Source organism: Arabidopsis lyrata, assembly GCF_000004255.2.
Source record: "Arabidopsis lyrata subsp. lyrata unplaced genomic scaffold ARALYscaffold_1, whole genome shotgun sequence".
NCBI classification, from domain to species: Eukaryota; Viridiplantae; Streptophyta; class Magnoliopsida; order Brassicales; family Brassicaceae; genus Arabidopsis; species Arabidopsis lyrata.
This window is the reverse complement of record NW_003302555.1, coordinates 22,177,318-22,201,510: the sequence shown is the minus strand read 5'-3', so window position 1 is coordinate 22,201,510 and position 24,193 is coordinate 22,177,318. Positions and strand designations below refer to the sequence as shown.

General features: G+C 32.5%; 4 protein-coding genes and 1 long non-coding RNA gene across 5 annotated transcripts; 1 reads left to right on the top strand and 4 right to left on the bottom strand.

Moving 5' to 3' along the window:
* Positions 1-5,316: 5,316 nt before the first annotated feature.
* LOC9327333 lies at positions 5,317-7,621 on the bottom strand. Its single transcript, XM_021014799.1, has 6 exons — positions 7,448-7,621; positions 7,260-7,345; positions 6,290-7,159; positions 5,985-6,209; positions 5,780-5,907; positions 5,317-5,695 (listed from the first exon to the last, which is right to left on the bottom strand). Exons 1-6 carry the CDS (start codon positions 7,463-7,465, stop codon positions 5,634-5,636), a joined length of 1,389 nt encoding a protein of 462 aa, XP_020870458.1. The 5' UTR covers positions 7,466-7,621; the 3' UTR covers positions 5,317-5,633.
* Positions 7,622-10,207: 2,586 nt separating this feature from the next.
* On the bottom strand, positions 10,208-11,092 carry LOC9327332. The gene is made up of 3 exons (XM_002891224.2): positions 10,951-11,092; positions 10,764-10,849; positions 10,208-10,667 (listed from the first exon to the last, which is right to left on the bottom strand). The coding sequence occupies exons 1-3, from the start codon at positions 10,966-10,968 to the stop codon at positions 10,439-10,441; spliced, it is 333 nt and encodes a 110-aa protein (XP_002891270.1). The 5' UTR covers positions 10,969-11,092; the 3' UTR covers positions 10,208-10,438.
* A 930-nt stretch (positions 11,093-12,022) lies between these two features.
* Positions 12,023-12,716, bottom strand: LOC110225210. The gene is made up of 2 exons (XR_002329617.1): positions 12,502-12,716; positions 12,023-12,232 (listed from the first exon to the last, which is right to left on the bottom strand). It is a non-coding gene; the product is annotated as an uncharacterized LOC110225210 (long non-coding RNA).
* Positions 12,717-18,607: 5,891 nt separating this feature from the next.
* Positions 18,608-20,609, top strand: LOC9327330 (serine decarboxylase). Its single transcript, XM_021011810.1, is given in 6 exon segments — positions 18,608-18,968; positions 19,051-19,282; positions 19,358-19,419; positions 19,422-19,550; positions 19,626-19,762; positions 19,849-20,609. Coding segments are annotated over 6 exon segments (1,485 nt in total). The 3' UTR covers positions 20,413-20,609.
* Positions 20,610-20,769: 160 nt separating this feature from the next.
* On the bottom strand, positions 20,770-22,793 carry LOC9327329 (transcription factor VIP1). Its single transcript, XM_002891221.2, has 4 exons — positions 22,072-22,793; positions 21,850-21,982; positions 21,317-21,401; positions 20,770-21,205 (listed from the first exon to the last, which is right to left on the bottom strand). The coding sequence occupies exons 1-4, from the start codon at positions 22,674-22,676 to the stop codon at positions 20,997-20,999; spliced, it is 1,032 nt and encodes a 343-aa protein (XP_002891267.1). The 5' UTR covers positions 22,677-22,793; the 3' UTR covers positions 20,770-20,996.
* Between the last annotated feature and the right edge of the window lie 1,400 nt (positions 22,794-24,193).

Sequence of the window (24,193 nt, the reverse complement as noted above, 5' to 3'; positions counted from 1 at the left end):
CACGCTCACATCCACCGATTGAGTCCAAATTTCATTACACGACACCTTTTGGTATATATATATATATATATTTTTGGGCAATAGATGCAGATTAATATATTTTAGTTATTTTGTACATTTCAGTTATTTTAGTATAACAATTATTAATATATTCGGATTTATAATTGTATTTTTGGATATTTGAGTTATTTCATATCTTAGTATAACTAATAATTTTTAGATGTATAATTGTATTTCGGGTATTTCAAATATCCATTTGGTTTAAATTTTTCGATATAGGAGTCTAGGATTCGTTCAGGTATTTATGTCGGTTATGTTTTGGCTATGTATCTCTCGATTTAGGTTGGGTTCGGTTTGGTTCTCAGATCTGTATATTTTAATATATATATATATATATATATATGTATTTTTTAATCTATCACTCGGGAGGTTATCTTTTGTGGTAGTTTTATGTTAATGGTTCTTCTTGCGATGGTGCTTTAGTTATATGTTTTATTTTCCAACCTTTATTTTAATTTACTGTCTGTTTGTATGTCCAAAGAACTTTTTTCATACATTGTTTTCATTTCTAGTTCTTGATTAATCTTAATTAAAATTAATATATAGGTTTACAAACCATAATATATATAGTTCCTCGATTTGTACTAATGTTATCATTGGGTTACCATCAATATTCAAACTCATATAATACATGTTGTTAACATAATGATTTTGTGATGTTTATAGTTGGAAAAAACGAACTTAAGAGCATCTCCATTGGGGAGATGTCTCACAGTTTCTCACAATTAAAATAATAAAAGAAATAGAAAAAAAGGAATGAGAGAGAGAAACTCTGAAATAATGTGACAATTTCATTTTGCCAGATGTATTAATTCTATTGGTCTAATTTATTTAGATATTTTAAATTTTGTTTAAACAATAAAATCATAACAAAAATAATATATTTTATTCATTAGATACTCTTTTTTAGATATTTACCGATGAGAATGCTCTAAATGGTCATATATATGTTTGACAAAAACAAATTGTCATATATATATATATATATATATATATAATTCAACCATCGGCGAGTTGGGTTAAGCACTCAAGAGAATGTAAAGACGAGATCTTATGGTGCAAGAAATCTCGTTTATGAGAGATGAGTCCCATCAAAATTCTGTTATTTCCAAATAAAGCAGAAACACGCTTACACCACCATCAATGCAACTCAAGAACCTTATATTTATTAGTCTACGTTTAACTCATACCCAAAAGCTAATTCAAAAGAAGAAGATTGCGACACACTTAATTATATATTATCCAAATTTTTTTATTAATTTTCAATATGAGATTCTAATATACTTCTCTCACGCTCAATACTAACGTCTGAAGCGTGAAATTTGTAGGATTGGATATCTACAGGTGATAGCCTATAATTGAGAAGACTGCGCCTTGACTCTGATACCATATTAGTGTTGACCTAACTACATTTAAAAGTTAGCTCAAAAGAAGAAGATTATCAAACATTTATATATTATCCAAATTTTTTTACTAACTTCTAATGTGGAACTCTAATAAGCTTTAATGAGTGTTGACGGAGAGCTTGCAATTTCACCATGTCTTCGTCTGGTACGTTCACGCCATATGGCATGGATCGAGATCTAAAAAACGTACTTCATTATGAACTGCAGTGTACTGGAGAGAGACGAACCAGTAAGAATAGTAAGGATCTCCTTAAGTCCGACGTGTAGTCATTTTGCAGAATTCCCCCAACCAACTTTTTCCAATCTTGATTCAAGAAATTACATGAGAAAAAGATGATTTCTTGTACAATATTATACACTTATGATGTGTATCAACGATTAGAAAAAAAGAAAAAAAAAAAGAAAAGAAAAACTGATAGTTATTCGGTAGACTGAATAAATAGATTTATAGATGTTTCTGTTAGTAAAGGTTGGACATATCATAATGCACCTAACAAAGGTGTTCACATTAATAATTTGATTGTAGAAGTTTAGTCACTAAGACTTGTCACATCACAATGCAAATGATAGAGATATACGTTGCATATAGAGTGACGAGCCTTATTTTTTCTTTATATATTTGGGAATTCAATTTGTGTTATATAATATTTCAAATTTTGATTTTTCCGGCACAAACATGTAAGAATGTAAAGAAAAAAATAATGAAAAGTGATTAAGGTAAATTATCAGCCGACCAAAACGGAAAAAAAAAGGTAAACAAACTTGCAGACTTGCAGTATAGAACCAAGCAAAAGTAATATAGCAGAAATTCACATACACGTGCCTTTCAAATATTATCCTATTTGGTTTCCCAAGGAACCTTTAACATCATCATCTCTTTTGTTGCAAACTAAATTAGCCAATCACCGCCTACATTGAACTGGGTTTTCCTAAATACGTCACTACAATCTTATAAGTATTTATGCATCACCAACGACTTATCCAATAAAAGAACAAGATACCATTTGTAGAAATTTAGGAGGAAAAATATCTTTCAATACAATTTAATAACTAAATTTTAATCAACATTACATCTCGAGAAGATTTGTTTTTTAAAAGTAATGATTTTAAAAGTCAATATTTATTTATTATATATAAAAATTTACAAATTGTATCATTTTATAAGATATTTATATTGTATAGTTTATAATTATTATTATGTAATTATAATCTTATCAAAATCAGACTGATTCGATTTGTCTAATATTGATGGTGTTAAAAAATAATAAAATGAGAATTTAACCCGTATTAAAAAGGTGGATTAATGATATTTAAATTTTTATTAATGTTGATTTAAATTCATCCAGCCATACATGCTTGCAATATAACCCGTCTGTGTTATTTTAATTTTTTTTGTTATGTTCAAATATTCATAACTAGAATTTAACCTACGGTATACCGCGGGGCAAAATTGTATTTTATATATTTTATATAATAATTTATAATTTATTGTATTTTTAAATTAATATTTAAAAAAAAAATCTCATTTAATTATTTTATATTATAATTAATATAGTTGAAATATGTGTAATTAATCTTCATTTAATTATGAAGATTGGTAGATGTACAAATGATATAGTGTTAATATTTGCAAGTATTTATAATTATGGACTATTATAATAATTTGATATTATTTTATATCAAAACTATTTATCCTGCGGTATATTGCGGGTCGATTTTTTAAACTAAAAATTTTAAATTTAAGTTATACTTTTTTTTGTTAATATTGTTTGGTTTGTTTAATATTTAAGATTATATAATTATATTTTTATTTTTAATTCTAGGTTTCACCCGTGGTATACATTCACGTATTAATATCGACTCAAACCCGTCCCACCATATAACTCCGTTTTGTATTTATAATCATTTTTATCCTTTTTATAGTATGATTCTGAACCATTGTCCAAACTTTTAAGCAATATGGGACATTGTACACATACTTTTTTTCATCGATTGAGTAATATATGTCCGTTTTTAAAATTTTGAATCACATTATATGCAGAAAAAATCTATTATTTTATTAATTATTTGTATTTTATATAAATTCAAAATAAATTACTATAAGATCATATAAAAGTGATAGAAGAATTATATATTAATGTTTATATTTGGTAGAGATGTTTTAGGAAAATTTAAAAATAAAATCGATTTGTTACCATATTTGGAAGCCACAGTTTCTAAAAGATTTTTTTTGAAAAGATTTTGTAATATATAAACATTTATGACAATGGTATTCTATTGTAAATATTTCTCAACTTCAGGATTTATTTGCTAAATGTACTTAAAAAATGTATATATAGATATTATAAAATTTTATTGATTTTAAATATATAAATTATAATATTAAAAACATTATAAAAGTTTAAAATTTAATATATTCGGTAAAATTAAACAGTTTAACTAAAAAACCGAATTAAATCGTATACAAACTTTTAAATTTGGATGCTTGTTAAGTTAAGCTCCCTTCTCATTCGGATTTTATTTTGATTTTATTTATAATATGACTCTGAATCATTGTTGAAATATTTTAGTCGATGTTAGACGTTAAACACACATTTTTATTAATTGAGTAATATATGTCCGCTTTTTAAATTTCGAATCACAATATATGCCGAATTTTTTTTTGAGATTTTTCTTAATTTTGTGTATTATATAATGATATAAAACAGTTAACAAAAATCAAACAAAATGATAGAAGAATCATAATTTTAAATCTTAACTCAATCTTCTAAATATCTATATTGTTAAATAGGAAATATCTAGTGTAAGAGTTTAATTTCTTATAATCCGATCCAAAGAAAAATATAAAATGTCCGGTGTAAAAATTTGAAGTTAATTTTGTACCGGATCAGATATCAAAAAAATTCGGATAAACTTTTTATGCACCCAATACAAAATGTACTTTAAAAATACTAATATAGATAATCTTATAAAAAAAATCTTTCAACCATTCGTTTGTTGCAAGATAATGAAATTAAATTTCTGTTATAATATGGATATGAACTGGGTTTCTCTAAAATACGTCACTACACTCTTGTTATATACAATATTGAATATACTAATATATTTTTATTTATTTGTAAACAATTTAAGTATAACATATTTATAGTCCCATTTGCTGAGATTTATGGACCACCAACGACTTATCCAATTGAAGAAAAAGATCACATTAAGAGGAAAAAATAACTGTAAAAAAGAAATTTAGAGAAAGAAAAACTCTTTCAATATTGAACAAAAAAAAAAAAAAAATCTTCCAACCATCAACGATTTTAAAACACAAACGATTAAGTAGCACTATTGAGATCAAGGATTCAAATCCCTTAGTATATACAATATTGATTAAGAAACTGATTTTAAAACCGAAAAAAAAAAATAGAAATAACAGAGAAGATTTAATACTTCAAAAATAAAATAGAAAGAAACAAGAGATATGTATTAGTAATTTTGTTGCTGAAATTGTAATGAAATTCTTGGTCGAGGCAAATTGGATCCGGATATTGGCCAAAGTGAGTACATGAATGTGGTTTATACATGACATGACTTGCTAATTCATGAAACTAATACAACTGGATATTTAAAATCCATAATTTCAGTTGAGTTAATTGATAAATCTAAATCCAGAAGGAAAAGAACCACATTCATAATTAAATTACGTGTAAAAGAATTAAATTTACCTACACAGGAGATGATAAAGAATTGCAAAGCGATTTATGAGATCATGTTAATTTACGTGTAAAAGGTTTATGTAGCTAAATCGGAATTGTAATTGAATCTAAGTAAAATTCAATTGAAGAAACTAGGGGCTTGAATATTTTTAAGGTCATTTATTGAAATAAAGCGGGAATACATTATGAGGTTGGGGCAAAAAGTGGCATGAATCATATAATATGACCGCAGATTTTAGAAATCGGTCACACAAATCCACCAAAAGACAAAGATATGCTATCAAGGATGCCAAGTTGGTTCGATTCTATACAGCATCTGGCTAACTATCAACAATCGGACAACCAAAACCCGAAATAGAACTAACATATACTCAAAAAGGTTGAAGGAGAATCCTGCAAGTCCTACTTCCATCTCGTGTTAACCTTGAATCAGAGACTGTTAAAGGTAGCGAGTCTAGAGTGACTAATGTCGAGAAGTCTGTCTGGGCTTGAAGACGCCCCACAGGTAATACTTCGAGTTAAAAGCTGCAAACGATAATCACCCTTCTTAGCTTTACCGATTCATGCGAATAATGAATGATTACAGATAAACAAATTCCATTGACTTACTCCAAGAATCCTTTGGTAACATATAAGAGGTGAACAGTAGAAGTTCTGCATCATTAAGCACAAATCTCATCGCGGAATCATTCGTCTTCATTTTATCAACAAGGGAATTGAAAACCTTTTCATCATTACTGGAAACCGAAAACAAAAATGGTCAGACACTTTTATAGCATAGGGAGAGAAAACAAAATCAGTGTTTCATGTATACCTTTCACTGGAAGGGAAGAAAAACAGAGCAATACTTTCATCCTTAGGTCCTCCATTCTTAAGAAAGGTTTTTGGCCATACTTCCAACCTGGGAAGTACTTCAGCAGAGAGGGAGCCCTTTAATGAACTCGCCGTTTCATGGACTTTAGGACATGCTAAGCTTGATACATGAGCAACAATTCCATCCATGATACAGTTGTTTCCTCCTTTAACAGACATCAATCCCCTAGAAATTGACAAAGCAGATCAGAATTCAAGCAAGCGATGATGCAAAGCGATACAACTAAAGAGCATTTTTTTCTTTACCTCCATATCGGTATTTTGATAGGTTGTGCTCTATAATGCCTAGATGACAACCTCTCAGTCGTTTGAGGCGTATTTGATTCAGCCACTTTGCAAGAACTATTCCCATCAGCTAACTGTCTATTTTCAGCAACCGGTATGCTTCCAGAACTTAATTTTCTTTTTTTGGTGACACAAGAATTATAATCAGGCACACTAGATGAATTGGCGGTCTCCGAAACAGATGCTCTATCTCCAACTAAACCAGTCAATTCATGAGGTTTTCTACTATCTGAGTTTTCTTGTCTCTTAGACTCCATCATTTCTTTAGTTGGTGAAGAAGAAGACACCCCCACATGTTCAACATTCGTAGTATCCCGAATCTCATGTTCCTCGACAGCTAAAACCGGTGGTGAATGATTGCTGCTCTTTTTCTTCTTCTTCTTCTTCTTTTTCTCACTCTTCTCCAAGTTATGTCCAGTCTGATCAACTTCTTTCCTTTTGCTGGTACAAGAGCTATGATCTGGTACACTAGATGACTTATCCGCCTCCGAAACAGATGCTCTATCTCCATCTAAACCAGTCAATTCATGAGGCTTTCTGCTACCTGAGCTTTCTTCTCTCTTAGATCCCACTGTTTCTTGAATTGGTGAAAAAGAACCCTCCACAGGTTCAACATTGGTAGCATCCTGGAGCCCATTGTCCTCAGCTAAAACCAGTGGAGTGCGATTTCTCCTCTTCTTCTTTTTCTTCTTCTTCTTCTTCAAGATATGTGTAAGCTTAGCAGTTTGATCAACTTCATTGCAATAAGAATCACTGTCACTCGCATCACAGTCCTCACAAATCCAAGTTATGTATTCCGTAAAAGGAGTCGGTGTTATGCCTATACAATAGCTGAACAACAACAACAACAACACCGAAACTTATAATGAAAAACAAAATTGTATTCACAAATTCAATCAAACCACAGGGGAAAATCGAGAACCCAACTCACCGGTGAATAGACTCAATCTTACAAGAGTCACAAAAGACTAGTGCTTCTTCAAAACCAATGTCGCCACAAGTTTGACAAACAGGTGCCTGAAATAAAAAAGCTTTCTTTATAAAAGATCAAAATTTTCCAGATTTAAAGCAGCCCTGAGTGAAATTTGGCATCAAAAGTAAGCAATAGAGCTTATGTACCTTGATATGTAAAGACATTAGAGAGAGTAGTGTGAGCTTTTGCAAGGATCAGAGGAAGAAGAAGAAGAAGGAAGAGATATCATGAGCTAACGATTTTGCTCCGGTTTAGGGTTTAGAACAAATTTGGGCTTTTTATGTTCGGCCCATATTAACCAACATTCCGATTACGCTGTATAATTTTCACCCACCCAGTTAAAATATTGGGTTGCTGCATCTTCCATTTTTTTTTAAATAGTAAATAGAGTAAATGTTGGTTATTGCTAAATGTAAAACTGAATTTTATCAAAGTATTTTTATTTGGATCTGAAAAAATCATATTTGAAATCATCTGAAATAGCATATATAATATATATTTTTGTATATATATTTTTATATTTTAACTGGATGATCATTTTCATACCTCCTTAAATCATTCAAGGTATGAAATATTTTTAATAACATAAAATTTTTGAAAATAAAATATTGCTTATCGTACCTGTAGTTAAATTTCCTATAAATATGGTTCATGGTACTTTTAATAAAAAAATTGAGAAAATAAATTTGGCTTACACATGTAAGATTCAACTAGTAATTACTAAAAGAACAAAAAAGACAATACGGAATGGGGCAAGCAATTTTTGAGGAATGAAAAAAAAAGAATGTAAAGAATGAATAAAATGTATCATTATGATGAATAGTAACTAAACAATAATAATATCTTAAAAATATATTAAATCATTAATAAATCAAATTCAATGAAAAAATTATTATTAATACCAAATTCCCAAACATACATATTAATATATCAGTCGGTATCTAAATTCCCAAAACATATTAACTGTCAAAATTGAGAGGAGAATTGAGTGATAAAGTTATAATCTTTACTGAAAATTTCAATGAGAAAATGTTAAAAGTTTGAAAACAAGTCATCCGAAATTCAAATCTCAGGGGATTCAAATGCAGTGATTAACTTCGGAGCTCTTAAACTATCTCCGTCTTCGGCCACAATCGCCTCTCCCACATCCCAGTGAAAGTTTGAAATTTTTAAACATTTCCTCATTTTTCGCTTTCATGTTTATTAAGTGATTTAGTTAGTTTTTTTATATAAAACCTTTTAAGGGTTGGAAATGTGTGTAACCAAAGATTGGATAATTCAATTACAAGATATTTTATTCATTTGAATACAATAATCTTATGATTTAAATTGATGTCTCTCACTTACATTCAATCAAAAATTGAGAAACTTTTTAACAAAACAAAAAAAACCTTGAGAATTTTGTTTTTTGAATTAGATTGTAAAACCCATGAAAGCGAGGGAAATTCATTTTAAATAAATATTTTATTATTAAAATTTAGTTAATTGCGTTTTTTTTTTATTAAATTACTATGATAATGAATTGGAATGTTTGAAATATTATGTAAAATTTAACATATTTTTATGAATATAATTATATATTTCCAATATAAGTGAATATAAAACTGATAATTAATGTCTGATAAATAAACCCATGTTAGTAAAAGATGCAATTCATTTCTAATATACGGTTGTGTGATAATAGATATAAAATATATTTAAAATAAATAAATACATCTCAAAATATATGACTAAACTGTAATAAAAGTTTTAAGTAAACAAAATTTTATGATAAAGATGTGAAAGTGATCGTAGTCCAGTGGCAAATGATAAGTCCACTGAGAACATACACCATCATACCATTGATCGATTCCCGATCTCTACAAATGTCGGGATTTGGCTAATGTGTCGGTCAGTTGTGGCCCGTTGACAAAAAAATTATGATAAAGATATGAGACTGTCCAAAGTATCTTTGATATGATATGAGACTGTCCAAAGTATCTTTGATATGATATTTAATGAAAAATTCAACCTAAATACATATATTATTATGAAAACACGAGACTATAATAAAATGTATAAAATAGAAAGTTATGATATAAAGACACCATCCAAACTAAAAGTACGTATGAAACGAAGAGTCGACAAAAAATAAGACATTCCAAATTTTTGTTTAAATCGAATAATTGAAAAGATACTTCAAGAAAATATACGATTAAAAGACGCAACTATATCTTTTTCTTTCTTATTTTGATTTTGGTTTTCATATTATGGATCTTGATTCGCGCTTGATAGTTAAATATTATATTTTAAATAATAATTTTGAAAGCATTTAATAATGATGGTTGTAAAACATAACTTTTGGGATTTATTTCTCTCTTTTAAAGAAAAACGATTCCTTGATATCAAATTGAGATTACAATATATCAGTATACTTTTCATAAAGCAAATAATTACATAAGCATGTATATACACTATATAGTAAGAAAAATATACGATTACTAATCCCAAAAGTTATAAGCTTTACTAGATCATTAAAACATTATTTTTCTTCTTCATATTCGATTTTCTTTTGTTGAACTTCCATATTATATTAGACAACGCATGATAAACAGGCCCGTGGCTATGAAGGAAAAATAGAAACATTGGCCTACGGCCATTTTTAAAAAAAATCAACTAAGCTTTTAACTTTTGTTTTCATATTGGTTTAGTGCTTTTTGTTTATTAATACAAGATTTGATAAAACATAAACAAAGAAAATGAGACTACGTTTTAAATTAGTAATTATGAGTTATGATTTACAAACTAAATTATAACTTATAGTTTTTCAAAATAAATAAATAATTATAACTTATAAAAGAGACTTACTCAATTTGTTTGGAATGATGATGATTAGTAGTTTATAAACTTTGTTTTATATATCTAGGTAGCGTTTAGTTTTGGGGAAAATCCTAAATCCTTCGAAAAAATATGGTTAACATGCACCTCTAATTTGATCTCCCATTTATAAGAGGACTATTAATCCGTTTTGGTCTCACATATTATTTTTTTTCAAAAAATTATTTTATATGGGTTGAGGTTTTTTATAACATCGCCTCTGGTGTCTGTAATCCTAGACACACGGCTCTGATGATAAAACCCAATATTTCCGAAAACATTTATAGAAATGTCAATACTCTACATTTTGAAACAAGCAAGGTGTGAATTCTGCTCTTTTTCTTCTTCTTCTTCTTCTTCTTTTTCTTCGTCTTCTTCTTCAAGATATTTGTAAGCTTAGGAGTCTGATCAACTTCATTGCAATCAGAATCACTGTCACTCGCATCACAGTCCTCACAAATCCAAGTTATGTATTCCGTGAAAGGAGTCGGTGTTATGCCTATGCAATAGCTGAACAACAACAACAATACCGAAACTTATAATGAAAAACAAAATTGTATTCACAATTCAATCAAACCACAAGGGAAAATCGAGAACCCAACTCACCGGTGAATAGACTCAATCTTACAAGAGTCACAAAAGACTAGTGCTTCTTCAAAACCAATGTCGCCACAAGTTTGACAAACAGGCGCCTGAAAATAAAACCAAAAGAGCTTTCTTTATCAAAATTTTCCAGATTTAAAGCAGACCTAAGTGAAATTTGGCATCTAAGTAAGCAATAGAGCTTATGTACCTTGATATTTACAGACATTAGAGAAGAGTGGTGACTCACGAGAGCTTTTCCAAGGCTGAGGAAGAAGAAGACGGAAGAGATATCATCTAAGGCTTTGCTCCGGTTTAGGGTTTTTATCAATTTGGGCTTCTATGCTCGGCCCATATAAACCAACATTCCAATTACGCGGTTTATGATAGAGAGCCTATAACCACAGATCCTACGAATAAAATAGAGAGATCAATGTTGAGTTGTAGAAACAAATATCAATGTTATTTTCTTATCTAAGTATTAAGAAAGTGGACATGTATTTTTTTTTTCTGAGTATTAAGTAAGTGCACATGTACCGATTTATGAAGGGTATTTTAAGTTTATGTTTGGTTTTCTCTATATGTATTTTTGTAGTCGTCTCCATGAATTATCAGAACTAGGTCGAAATCCGCACTACGTCGCGGAATATTTTTCTAATTTTTTTTATATAATATAAATATGATTTGTAATACTTAAATTAAATTTTAGAATTTGATGTTTTATCTTTACTTAGATTGTAATAATTTTTACTTCTCGTAATTTATTTATTATCTATGTGGTAGATTTTGTAATCAGAATTATATATAGTTCTTTTTACCAATATTAATATATAGTGAGAAAGGTGATGTTGCAAAAGTAAAATTATAGTCTCTTTTTCAATTGGTAATTTTTTTTGTTAGGTTATTTTCAAACTTGTAATTGATCATCACATTTCATGGATCTTCAGGGTTAATTAGATAGTCGGTTTTATCGGTCCGACCGAAACTAATTTAGACATTTTAAGCACATTCCTCGCTATTAGTAGCTTATCACTTTCACAACCGTTAAATTTTGGTTACCTAATAAAATATTACATTATGTAAAAATCTATTACATAAAATCTTGGTTATTGGTATCAAATAGAACTAAATGATATATTATGGAATTATTTTTATCCCATTTCACATCTAACTTATCAGAGTCTACGTTATCTCTATTTCAGATACTGTCAAGATGCTTAAGGGCTTGGGTTACAGAATTTAAGTGTTGATGATATATTCATCAAATTTAAGTGTTGATGATGATCAACCATCATGTTATAAGATAAACCAGAATGTTATCAATAAAGCGTTGGTTCAATAAACCGCTCGAAATCTTTCAAAGATACAAGTGGAAGAAAGTAGTCTCGATACAGAGAGCATATGAGCATCCTTATTATTTAACATCCATTCTCATTTTTTAATAGACATAAGACTTGACCATTTATCCTTCTTTTTCTTTCACTTCCTCCATCCTGAAACCAAAGTAGAACGTCATTGGATTCTTCAGGTCAAATAAAAATGATACAATACCAAAGACAGAGCAGACCAGAATTGAAGTTCTTTTTAACTGAAATTAACAAACGAGATCATGCCTCTGCACTTATGCAGTGTTTGTTGACGATTTTTTACCCTAAACCTTTTACATGTTTCTCATATTATGGAGTGTATGTAGTTTAAAACCAGCGCATTAGGTATAATATCTATAAGGAGACATGTGTCAACCGACGAAGATTAAGCATACCTTCAGGTTCTTTTGCGTTTCAGAGTTTTGATGTCGTCTAAAATGAAACTAAACACTTCCTTCAGTATTGCTTTTCTTCCTTCTTTGAAGTTCCACAGTTCTAGATTTGTGTACCGACCACTTGCATTATACTCATTCATCTCCTCAAGATCTGTTTTAACTTCATTATGCACCTCTTCTCCCCACTCTCCTTTAAGCTTATTCAGCTGCTCATCCTCCTCGTCAACCACTTCATGTAACCATAACCATCCACCATTACTCCTAACTTACAAAAGCAGTTGTACCAACATATGGATACAAGTATCAACATTAATTCATAGAATCATATGCTATTCCTAAATATTTAACTAAAAAATGGCCCAAAAAGGATCAGAAAGACCAGACACTTTTCAAAGTCATAATGACGTCAACCTAAATCAATGATTGAGTGAGATAAAGACAGGTAAAATGAATGCACCTACCTTTGCTTTGTCCATGGTTTCTTCACGTTTGAATGGAAGCCGTGATGGATTCTTGAGGTCCTCTTGCCATGTAGAGCAAAGGGCCTATTTCCACTCCTACTATTTGGACGGTTCCGTTTCCTACCCACACAACGAGTTGGTGCTTATTTCAACAGTTTTCGTAACAAATTTCAAATTAACTACCCATACTCTATGTTTATAGTTGAATTCAACATTGGCTCAAACAGACGTTAGTCAACCGTTAAAATAGTAGAGTCGGATGACACAGTGGCAATTCAAAAGAGGGAAAAGGTCCTATTTCCACCATTACTATTTGAACGGTTCCTTTTCCTACCCACACAACGAATTTGTGCCCATTTCAACAGTTTTTGGAACAAATTTCAAATAGTAGGGGTGGAAATAGGCCATTTTCCAGCAAAGGGTAGGTATCTTCATTTGCAAACTATCTCTGCTTGTAAACATTCATGAAATTAAATGTTTTTCATCAAGTTCCTCATTCTTTTTACTCTCATATCGGTTTCGACACCCACCAATCCTGCAAACCCTGGAACAAAGAGCTTTCCTTAGAGTATTCTAACCACAACAACATAAGCAACAATTAATAACTCACAAGATTACTCCAACTTTGGTCGTTGGTACAGACAATATATATGCATCTTCTAGACAAGACATAGTGGTAAATATCTTTGATTTTTACCAGAGTTCTACATCCATCATAGACCGTAAGAGTTTATGGATCTTCACGGTTGTATAGTAGTTCTCAAGAATAGGATTATGTTGAGAATCTGTTCAATACTTACTACATGATCATTTTTGATAAACTACTCGATGGAATGACACATCAATCGTCTCCATCGAATTAAAAAAAAAGATTCCGACCAACAAAACCCCATTCATTCACAAACAATCGAAACTCTGCTCTCTCGTCTTTTTCTACCTACTCCTCATTCATACATCTACGCCAAGGGAAATGGAGCTCTCTCTGTTAAAAGGATTCCTTCGGTTTACGCCAGGGAAATGGAGCGTCTCTCTGCTAAGGGACCACTGATTCTCGCCTTAAATTTTTTAAGTTAAAATACCTTTCTTTTCTCTTCTTTACGTCTTTGAATTTCTTAAAAATTGGAATTTTCAACTGTAATTTCTTAGAACTTAGTGAAAATTAGGTTGAATTTAGCATATTGGGAATTCTTAGAGTGCTTGGATACATCCACAGGTTGCAGTTATGGAACGTTCTTAGTGAGATTTGTGTTTTTGAGTTCTATCTGTTTGGAGTTCTGAAACCATTTTAGATTACTGTTCAATGATGCTAGAGGATTTGAGGCTCTAATTACATGGAAGATTACTGGTATGCAAAGGATTGATGTGAATGAGAGAATAACGACTCTTGAGCGGCTTAATCCAATTCTCGTATTCGTTTCATCAGGGGAAAAGATTGGCAATGGCTTGAGAGAGAGACAGAGTGACGTGGAGGGAGAGGTGAATATTACTGGATAACAAAACTGAGCTGTATTAATGTTATAATTCGATTGGATAATTTTTTTTAATGATGTGTCCTGCTGAGAAGAGCTGAAAAAGCTGAGGTGTCGCACAGGAGAGAAACCTAGTGTTATTATTGTATTGATTAATGTCACAGGCTTATTTTTGAAAATCGTGCGGCAGTCGACAATCTCTAATATTGCTGACCCGAATTTCGTATTATGGACCAACTCTGATTGATTTCACCCTTTTTTGGGCTCATCAGGTGATCGGCTCCAAATCACGACCAGTTTGTGCAGGGATGGCCTAAACCCTTTTTCTAAGTCTGATTCTCGATCAGCGAGAGACACCAAAACTCCACCTAAGTTGTTCAGCGTAACTTCAAAGGGACTTTCCAACTAGAATCATGCACACCCCTCACTGACGCACGTTCACCTGCCCCAGTGGATTAGCTCCGCGGAAGTAACGCAACTGTCATGAACCGTCTCAAAAAATGAGTCGTGACATCCCACCCATCAATATAGACACCTTTGTAAAGTAAAAAGAGAAACAATGATGATTGGTTAAAATAAGTTTACTTTTTTTTTTGGTTATTTAAAAACGATTACCGATATAGAAAAAATATCTCCAACTTGGGTGTCTCTAGTAGATCTATTGTCTAAATAATAATCATTAAACATAATACAATTTAGTCATTATACAAAACTATTTGTTGTCTAGTCAAATGCAAAATCTAATATTAGTTTAGTTTATAAAACATATCATATCCCTTATAAATATTCATATTTCCATGAGCAAGTTAGAATAATTTATTTCTTCATTAACATAAGCAAGAGTTTGACTGGATTCCACGGTGCAAGACAATTTTTAGCTATTTTTTATATCCATTTTTTAGTATTTTTATTTAACATATATTTTGCTTTTGTGAGTATTATGTATTTTAAAAAGTTTGAATTCAAAAAGTATAAAAAGTAAATGAAATGATATAAGTTAATTTCATATAAAGTAAAACATTTTTGACTTTACTTTATACTAAAATATGTATTTTACTTTAGAAATTTGATAGAAAGTAAAAAAATTTTTTGACATTGTTAAATAAAATTAAATTATATGGTATAATATTCTATATAGTTGGAAAAAAAAATTCTATACAGTTTTCATTTGTTTCCCAAATTTACAATATGAGAAAATTGAATTCACATGATTATATTGCAATTACACCAGCACAAATATTTTGGCCACGTTTATGTGGTTGAATAACTATAAAAAAAAAAATATATATATATATATATATATATATATATATATATATATATATATTACGTTTCACACTACACAAGTTTTATACAACGTAAATTTGGGGGAAAATAATGAAATTTTTATAGATTAATTATTATTGATTAATATAATTTTATTTACGAAAGTCAACATGTTTTTCATTATTTCAATTTTTTAAAAAAATTTTGTTGTTGCTATATCCAACTATACGTTGATATTGATATGTATACCCTATTGGTTCTGTTTATTCTATCTTCGTTCCATACTATTTCTTCTGCTTTCAAAACTGATCATAAATATCCAAACTAAACCTACATTAATTTCCATATTCTTTATAGAGCTAAAAAAGATGAGACCCAAATGATAACTACATTGGACAAAGACAAAACAAACATCTATGAGGAAAACAAAAAAAAACAGACACGCGAACTTGATCAAAGAAGCAATATCCTAAAAAGGTACAAAATCAGTTCATAGCAATCATCTCATCAACAAAAGTAGCTCCATCAATTTGTGAGCTTTACTAGGGACCTGACTACCAGATGAAACTATATCAAACTCGAATTCAAATTTACTTTCCTCATGAATCCATAGATTCAAAAACACTTCCTTTGTTTAATAAATATCAAATCTTTATTCTTCTTCATGATTAAGAATACCAAATAAACCGAATAAAGCTAAACAAAAGCCAAAATAAGGATCGAGGGAGAAGCAAAGAAGATAAAAACTTGAAACCGAGGAAGAAGACAACTAGAAGAAAAACTCTAGAGCCTCGCGGCGTGGCTGCATCGATTGGGAGCTTCAGGTTCAGAGAACGAGGAGAAACTGACATGATCCGAATAAAAACAGAGCTGGAATACTATAAGCGGCGACTAAGCCGAAAACTAAGCCGAAAAGTTATATAGAAGCATAGAAAAAACACACTTCACTTAGCAAATAAGTGAACAAGTTTTAAGTGAGAAAAGTATGCTTACTACAGAAACTTGAAGCAGTCATGATTATTTGGAAAGCAAAAAGATCGCATCATTTGCGTTGCTGAGTGCATGGTATCTTGCATTTATATCCGCCACAACGTTTTCAAAACGTTTTCTATTGCGTTCCATTTCACCATCAATCTGTTTGAGCTCCCTATTTCCATTTTGAATGCTCTTTATAATCTTCTGCTTTTGTTCCGTCAAAAAAGAGAGCTCATCGTCCATCGAGACCACCTCTGAACAAAGATCTTTGCGTGACTTTTCAGTTTCATCATAGATTTTGGTAACAGCAACCAAACGCTAATTTTCACTGCCAACTCATTCTCCTTTTCTTCAAGCTACTTTGTTACAATTTCCCGCTCTTCTTTCATTTCGAATGCTTCTCCTTGAATGATTCTAACATCCATAGAGATTTGATCAAGTCGTTTTCGGTAGTGGATGCACTAGAAGAGAGAGTTAGCTTTAAATCCTCTAAATCAGAAATATGTGAATTCAAGAGACGGGTTTTCTCTAGGCATTCATCTTTGGTTGGCGAAGCTTGTTTCTTCTCCAAAAGATGCGTTTCTGCTATGGCTAAAGTTTGAAATCTCTCTACCAAAGCCACCTCACGTCCATCAAATGCACCCATTAATTCCATGAGATTCAGAGTAGCAGCTTCTACATCCGTGGAAGGAAGTGAAGTGTCCTGTAACAAAGTTAGAATAACATCCTTACTCAAAAACGCAGCAACAAAACTTGAGAAATCCAAGCAAGCGTGGATTCATGGATTTGGTTTTGGTGAGTGGCGACTCCTTGTCTCTTTCCTTGTCTTTTACACTTTTAGTCGCTAATTTTCAAATTGCATAGCTGATTTATCATGAATCAAAAATTTCAGTCACCAATTACAAAGATTGATCGCAACGATTAATCACATGTACTTGCGACTGACAAACGAACAAAAACCAGTCACAATTGCAGAACTCCTGCGACTACGAAACGAACAACCCAATATTATTGCTATATCCCATTAAAAATCATAAGTTTTGAAATTGGGACCAAGTTTAAAATCTTGTTAAAAAAAAAAGAATCTGCTCCATTAATTTAGTAAATTAATAAAACAAAATTATGTATGAATCTCATGGCAAGTTGACAACCATTTAATTTCTTTATAATAAATCAAATCTCATAAGAAAAAAATAATAATAAATAAATAAATCAAATCTTATGACAACCTTTAAAAAACAATACTATAAGAAAATATAAAAATCTCACGAGCAACACACACAAGTAGAGGTGTCAAGCGGGCCGATAGCCCGCGGGCTATGTCCAAGTAGACCACGGCAGGGTGGGCTACAAATGTTTAATAAAAATATATAAATAAATACTTTTACATAATTCTGAAAATATATATGTGAAATATATGAACACATAACAAAATTTAATGTATAAAATTATAAGATTTACAAAAAAGTTAATACTAAAAGTTTTTTTAAAATTAAAAAATTGTTAATTTCAAATTTTAAAAATTAATTTTATTTTTTAATTATTTTAAAAATATTAAAACTAAGCCCGCGAGCCGGCCCGCTAACCGTTGGGCTTAGCGGAGCGGGCCTGGATATATCATTTTTGCCCGCGGTCCTAGTGGGCCGGCCCGTCGTGGTCACACAAACTCAAATGCCCATCGCGGGCCGGCCCAAATGGACGCGGACTGGCCTGTCTGACACCTCTACACACAAGTGACTACGAAAGGGCAAAAGCAAAGAGAATCAAAATTTGCCTCTTCTATATAAATAAATCAACGAAGAAGCGGCTCTCTCGTTTTGTGTGTGTGTCTCTCTCTCGTTTTGTGTGTGTGTCTCTCTCTCTTTGTCCCACCATTTTCACCGCTTCTCCTCCAATCTCTCAGATCTACAGATTCCACCAGATTCCTTTATTACAATGGTTGGAGCTTTTGAATCTGATCAATCCCTAACAATGGCCAGCTTAATCGAAAAACTCGACATCTTATCAGACGACTTCGATCCAACCGCTGTAGTCACCGAACCGTTACCTTCTCCGGTAACAAACGGAATCGGAGAAGTCAACGATGAAGAGAAGAATCTGATGATGAAGAAGACGGAGCTTAACGGAGGAGGAGGAGAAAGAGAAATGGTTCTCGGTAGGAATATACACACGACGTCACTTGCTGTTACGGAACCTGAGGTTAACGATGAATTCACCGGAGATAAAGAAGCTTATATGGCTAGTGTTCTTGCTCGTTACCGGAAAACTTTGGTCGAACGAACCAAATTTCATTTAGGTAAATCATCGTTTTGATTTGATTTTTTTTTTTTTTTTTTGAATCTTTGAATTGGAATCGGAATCGGAATCTGGTGGTGTAGGTTATCCATATAATTTGGATTTCGACTATGGTGCGCTTGGTCAGTTACAACATTTTTCGATTAATAATCTTGGAGATCCGTTTATTGAGAGTAACTATGGTGTACACTCAAGACCTTTTGAAGTTGGTGTGTTGGATTGGTTTGCTCGTCTTTGGGAGATTGAGAGAGATGATTATTGGGGTTACATTACCAATTGTGGTACTGAAGGAAACCTTCATGGCATTTTAGTCGGGTACGTTTTCGATTATCGATCTTTGATTCATTTGAAACCGAAAAAAACGGTGTTTGATTTGATGCTTGTTTGTAGGAGGGAGATGTTTCCGGATGGGATCTTGTATGCGTCGCGGGAATCGCATTACTCTGTGTTTAAGCTGCTCGTATGTATCGAATGGAGTGTGAGAAGGTTGATACGCTTATCTCGGGGGAGATTGATTGTGATGATTTTAGGAAGAAGTTGTTGGCTAATAAAGATAAACCGGCGATTCTTAATGTTAACATAGGTTGGTGTATCTTTTTATTAGTTTGGTTTTGTTGTATTGGGATTTTTTGCTGATTGTTGAATCTTGTTTCTGTAGGAACGACGGTTAAAGGAGCTGTTGATGATCTTGACCTTGTAATCAAAACTCTTGAAGAGTGTGGTTTCTCACATGACAGGTTCTATATTCACTGTGATGGAGCTTTGTTTGGACTTATGATGCCTTTTGTCAAACGTGTAAGTGTGCAGTCTTAAGTCGAAGCATTTTGATAACCTATATTGTGCTCTGAGGCTCTGAGCTGTGTTTTCTCTCCTATCTGCAGGCACCAAAAGTCACATTCAATAAACCGATAGGGAGTGTGAGTGTGTCGGGCCACAAATTTGTAGGGTGTCCAATGCCTTGTGGTGTTCAGATAACAAGAATGGAACACATCAAAGTCCTCTCCAATAACGTTGAGTACCTCGCTTCGAGGGATGCAACAATCATGGGAAGTCGTAACGGGCATGCTCCTTTGTTCCTTTGGTACACCTTAAACAGGAAAGGGTACAAAGGATTCCAGAAAGAAGTTCAGAAATGCTTGAGAAATGCGCATTACCTCAAAGACAGACTCTGTGAAGCTGGGATCAGCGCCATGCTTAATGAGCTTAGCAGCACCGTGGTCTTTGAACGCCCCAAGGATGAAGAATTTGTTAGAAGGTGGCAGCTCGCTTGCCAAGGCGATATTGCTCATGTGGTTGTTATGCCAAGTGTTACAATCGAGAAGCTCGATAATTTCCTGAAAGACCTTGTCAAACACAGATCGGTCTGGTACGAGGACGGATCTCAGCCTCCATGCCTTGCATCAGAGGTAGGAACCAACAACTGCATCTGTCCAACTCACAAGTGACGGCACCATTTTTCATATGTTAGCATTGTTGTTTTCTCGTAAACCACATCTAGTTTAAATTCTTCACCACTGTAATCCTGAATTCGGTTTCCATCATCGTAAAATTTTGTCAGTTTCTCTTATTTCAAGTTAAGGATTCGAACAATGTTCCCAAAACGCCTAGTGCTGCTAATGGATTGTTTACCGGTTGTAATATTTTTTGGGTTAGTAAAAACGTTTGTAGCTCAACTAGAGCATGATCAACCTACTCTTCTCCCCCAATCCATATGCAATCTTTTACAGTTTTACCCCAGTTTAGCAATTACCGCAACTGCAGATAGATGCCTAATGCCACTGATTTAGCTGCGTTTTAAATGATTGGTGCTAAATGCCTAGCAAAAGTTTTTACTATAAAGATTTCTGGATATATTACAGTAGATACTACTCGTGATGATATCGCCATGACATATCTGCATACACGTAAGATCAAGCTAACACAAAAGCATTAATACATGCATACATACATACTTACATACATCAAATATGCAGCCCGAAATGAATATAACGTATTTATAACTCAGCCAACATATAGAGGTGAAACGAACTCAGCCTCTCTTGGTGAAATCCATGTAGCTTGGGTGTGATGGCTGCCCGTTTGTGCTCATCTGCTGGTTCTTGTTGTTCCCAAACTGATTCATTGCCGATTGCTGAGATGAGAATTGAGCACGGTTGTATGAATTTCCATTCCCCTGAGGAATTTCTCCAGCTGCCATCTTAAGTCGGTTCAGTTCATCCCGCAGCGCTTCATTCAAAGCTGGAAATTACACCGAACAATATACGTCGTAAAGGGGACTTAAATATTTCAAACAAAAAAAACTTTGGTTTACATATTCAGAACGACCCAATGAAAAAGAAAATGGCTTACCATCCCTAAGTTCAGCTTGTTGCTCTAAAGCTTGAAGCCGCATTTTGAGGTGTTTATTTTCAGTGTTCAGCTCTGACGTTCCTCTCTACATAATACCACAATACAGCACACAGATTAGAATAGATGGAAAAATACGCATAAACACGAAATATTTTATCCGACTCCGCTGTTGCTTCTAGCACTAAAGTGCAAACAAAACTTAAGAGTCTTGCAAATGTTTACATTTACATTATTGACATATCTCACATGATGATTGTTGGCTAATTAACATGACAATAACATATCTTATAACACTGCATCTATACTTGTTCCTTTCCAAACACAAAGTACTAGGCATCAATTACAAGCTTATAAGCTGCCATAACCAATCAAGCGAAGTACAAGCACGAAGCCATCACCATCAAATATAACCAAATCAAGATAGTCCTTAGGATCAAAGTCTTAAAGATATGGTGTGAAAATCTTCACTAATCACATCAGCTGCATATACACAAAGCCTTAAACACAATGACCAAATCATATAAAACATTCACCTGCAACATAGTGACTTGAGCAGACAATGTAGTTGCTTCATTCTGAAGTGTCTGAACCTTCCTCTCCAACTCACCAGTATACCTAATCTTCCTCTCTTTCGACCTCGCCGCAGATTGTCTATTCGCTAAAATCCTATAAAAAAACCATCACAAAACATTACTTAAACCTCATCAAAATAAAAAAAAGTTACAAGCTTTAAGAAAACAACCCTAATTTTATACCTTTTAGCTCTTTTAGGATCAAGCAAAGCAAGCTCAGCAAGTCTATCACCACCCATACCCATATTCTTCTTCCCACTATCTTTACCACTCACAGAAGCTAAAATCGATTCGATATTAAACGACGCCGAACTCATCTCTCCATCCATAGAATTACTCCTGTTATGATGATGATTCCTTTTCTTCTTCTCTCCTGAACTCGTAGCTAAAGATTTCCCAACATATTGTTCCTCAGTAACTCCTAAATCATCGAAGAAATCTGAATCAACCGAGAAGCTACGAACATGGCGACCAAATCGAGCTTCGGGTTTCGGAGGAAGAGGGTTAGGAGGAACAACACCGTTGGATGAAGTTTCTTCAGAAGGTGAATCAACGGACATCGGAGAAGCTTGTGGTTGTTGTTGTTGTGGTGGTGGCGCGTTGAGGAAGTCTAGGGAAGAGAAATCGATATCGGAAGGATCGAATAAGAGGAGATCGTCGATTGATTCGCCGGAGAAGAAGGTTTCAGAGCGAGCTCGACGGTGGTGAGAGATACGTTGACGTGGAGCTTCAGGCATATGTTCTATTTCACTGAGAATCGTTTGATTTGGTCCTCCTCCTCCTTCCATTGGTTTTTTTTTTTCCCGGCGGCGAGGTTTTCACAAACCTACCGAGAGATTTCACAGAAATGTGAAAGTACAGAAGAAATTTTGTCGAGAGGGCAGGTAAGTACTAAGTAGGGACCAAAGTGATGTCTTTGGTCTGAAAAACCTATATTCTCGAAAGTTACCAACTTATTTTTTAAAAAATATTTAAAAATAAAAATTAATTATCTTCTCCGGTTAGGTTGGTTTTGTTCTACTCGGAATGATGGAACGCAATACATAGAAACTGCTAATCTTCAAAGAAGCTTAACCTTACTTCACACAGAGGTCTAATTTGGGCGATGAGATGTATGATCGGCCAAGACAAGATAGAAGTAGTTTTCCTTACGGACAGCTCCGATCTGATGAAGATGGTGTTTTCTCCGCAAGAGTGGCTAGCGTTCGCAACATACCTAGAAGCAAATTCAGAGTGACAAGGAAAAGTTCGACGTATTCTCATTACCTTTAGTTTCTCGAAATACGAATGTGAAAGCGGATGAACTAGCTCGAAATGTTCGTACCCAACCGCATCTTTTCACATATGTAAACAATTTTCCCCAACATTGGCTTATCAGAATCAATCTAATATAGATGTTGACAAAAAAAAAAAAAAAATCTTATCCGGTAAAGTTGGCCTGTACCTAGTAGAAATCTGGGTACCCGGAGCTTTAAAGTATATGGATCTGTTCTGTAATTAATTATTTATATCGGTATCTACGGTTTCCGGATATCCGTTTTAAAATCAAAATATTAGAGGATCTTTGGAGTTAAATTCAGATCTGTTTTTTTTTTGTAAATTAAAAGAATTAAAATCATTTTTATGTAAAAATTAACAATATACAATATACGTAAAGATTCAATTCCAAATATGCTATTTTTCAAATCGTATTCGAGCGAATTTTGGATCGGATATGGGTTTTTAGTTTATTTTAGTTATTTTTTGAATTATATTGGAGCAGAACATTTCAGATCGGTTAATCTGCGATCCGAACACTTTTCTATTTTGGATTTAGTGCAAATATCTGGTAATTTTAAAATCGAAAACCTTATAAAATTTGTTTTTGATCCGTAATCTGGTGAACCGGTTGACAATACTTCATTTGATTTTAGAAATAAAATACTTCTTCTGTTTCAAAATATAAGGCATTTTGGACATATTTTTTTATTCAAAATATAAGTCGTTTTCAAGTTTTTATGCATATTATATATTACTTTAATATTTTATAATTATTTTTATTATACAGTTTTTTTTATGATTGACGGAACTTTTAAAAAATAGATCTTAATCGGTATGTTTTTAGCTAAAACGTTTTATATTTTAAATCGGATGGAGTATAAATTTTTAGTGTATTTGAGAACTTTTTCAATTCTTCTCAAGCGGTGACATAAGAGTCAACGCACATTTCTCAAGAAGGTGGATATATCGTAGAAGTGTTTATGTGTATATAACCAATCCTTTAAAAGAGGTTGACCAAAACCAATAATACTATCTACTAGAAAAT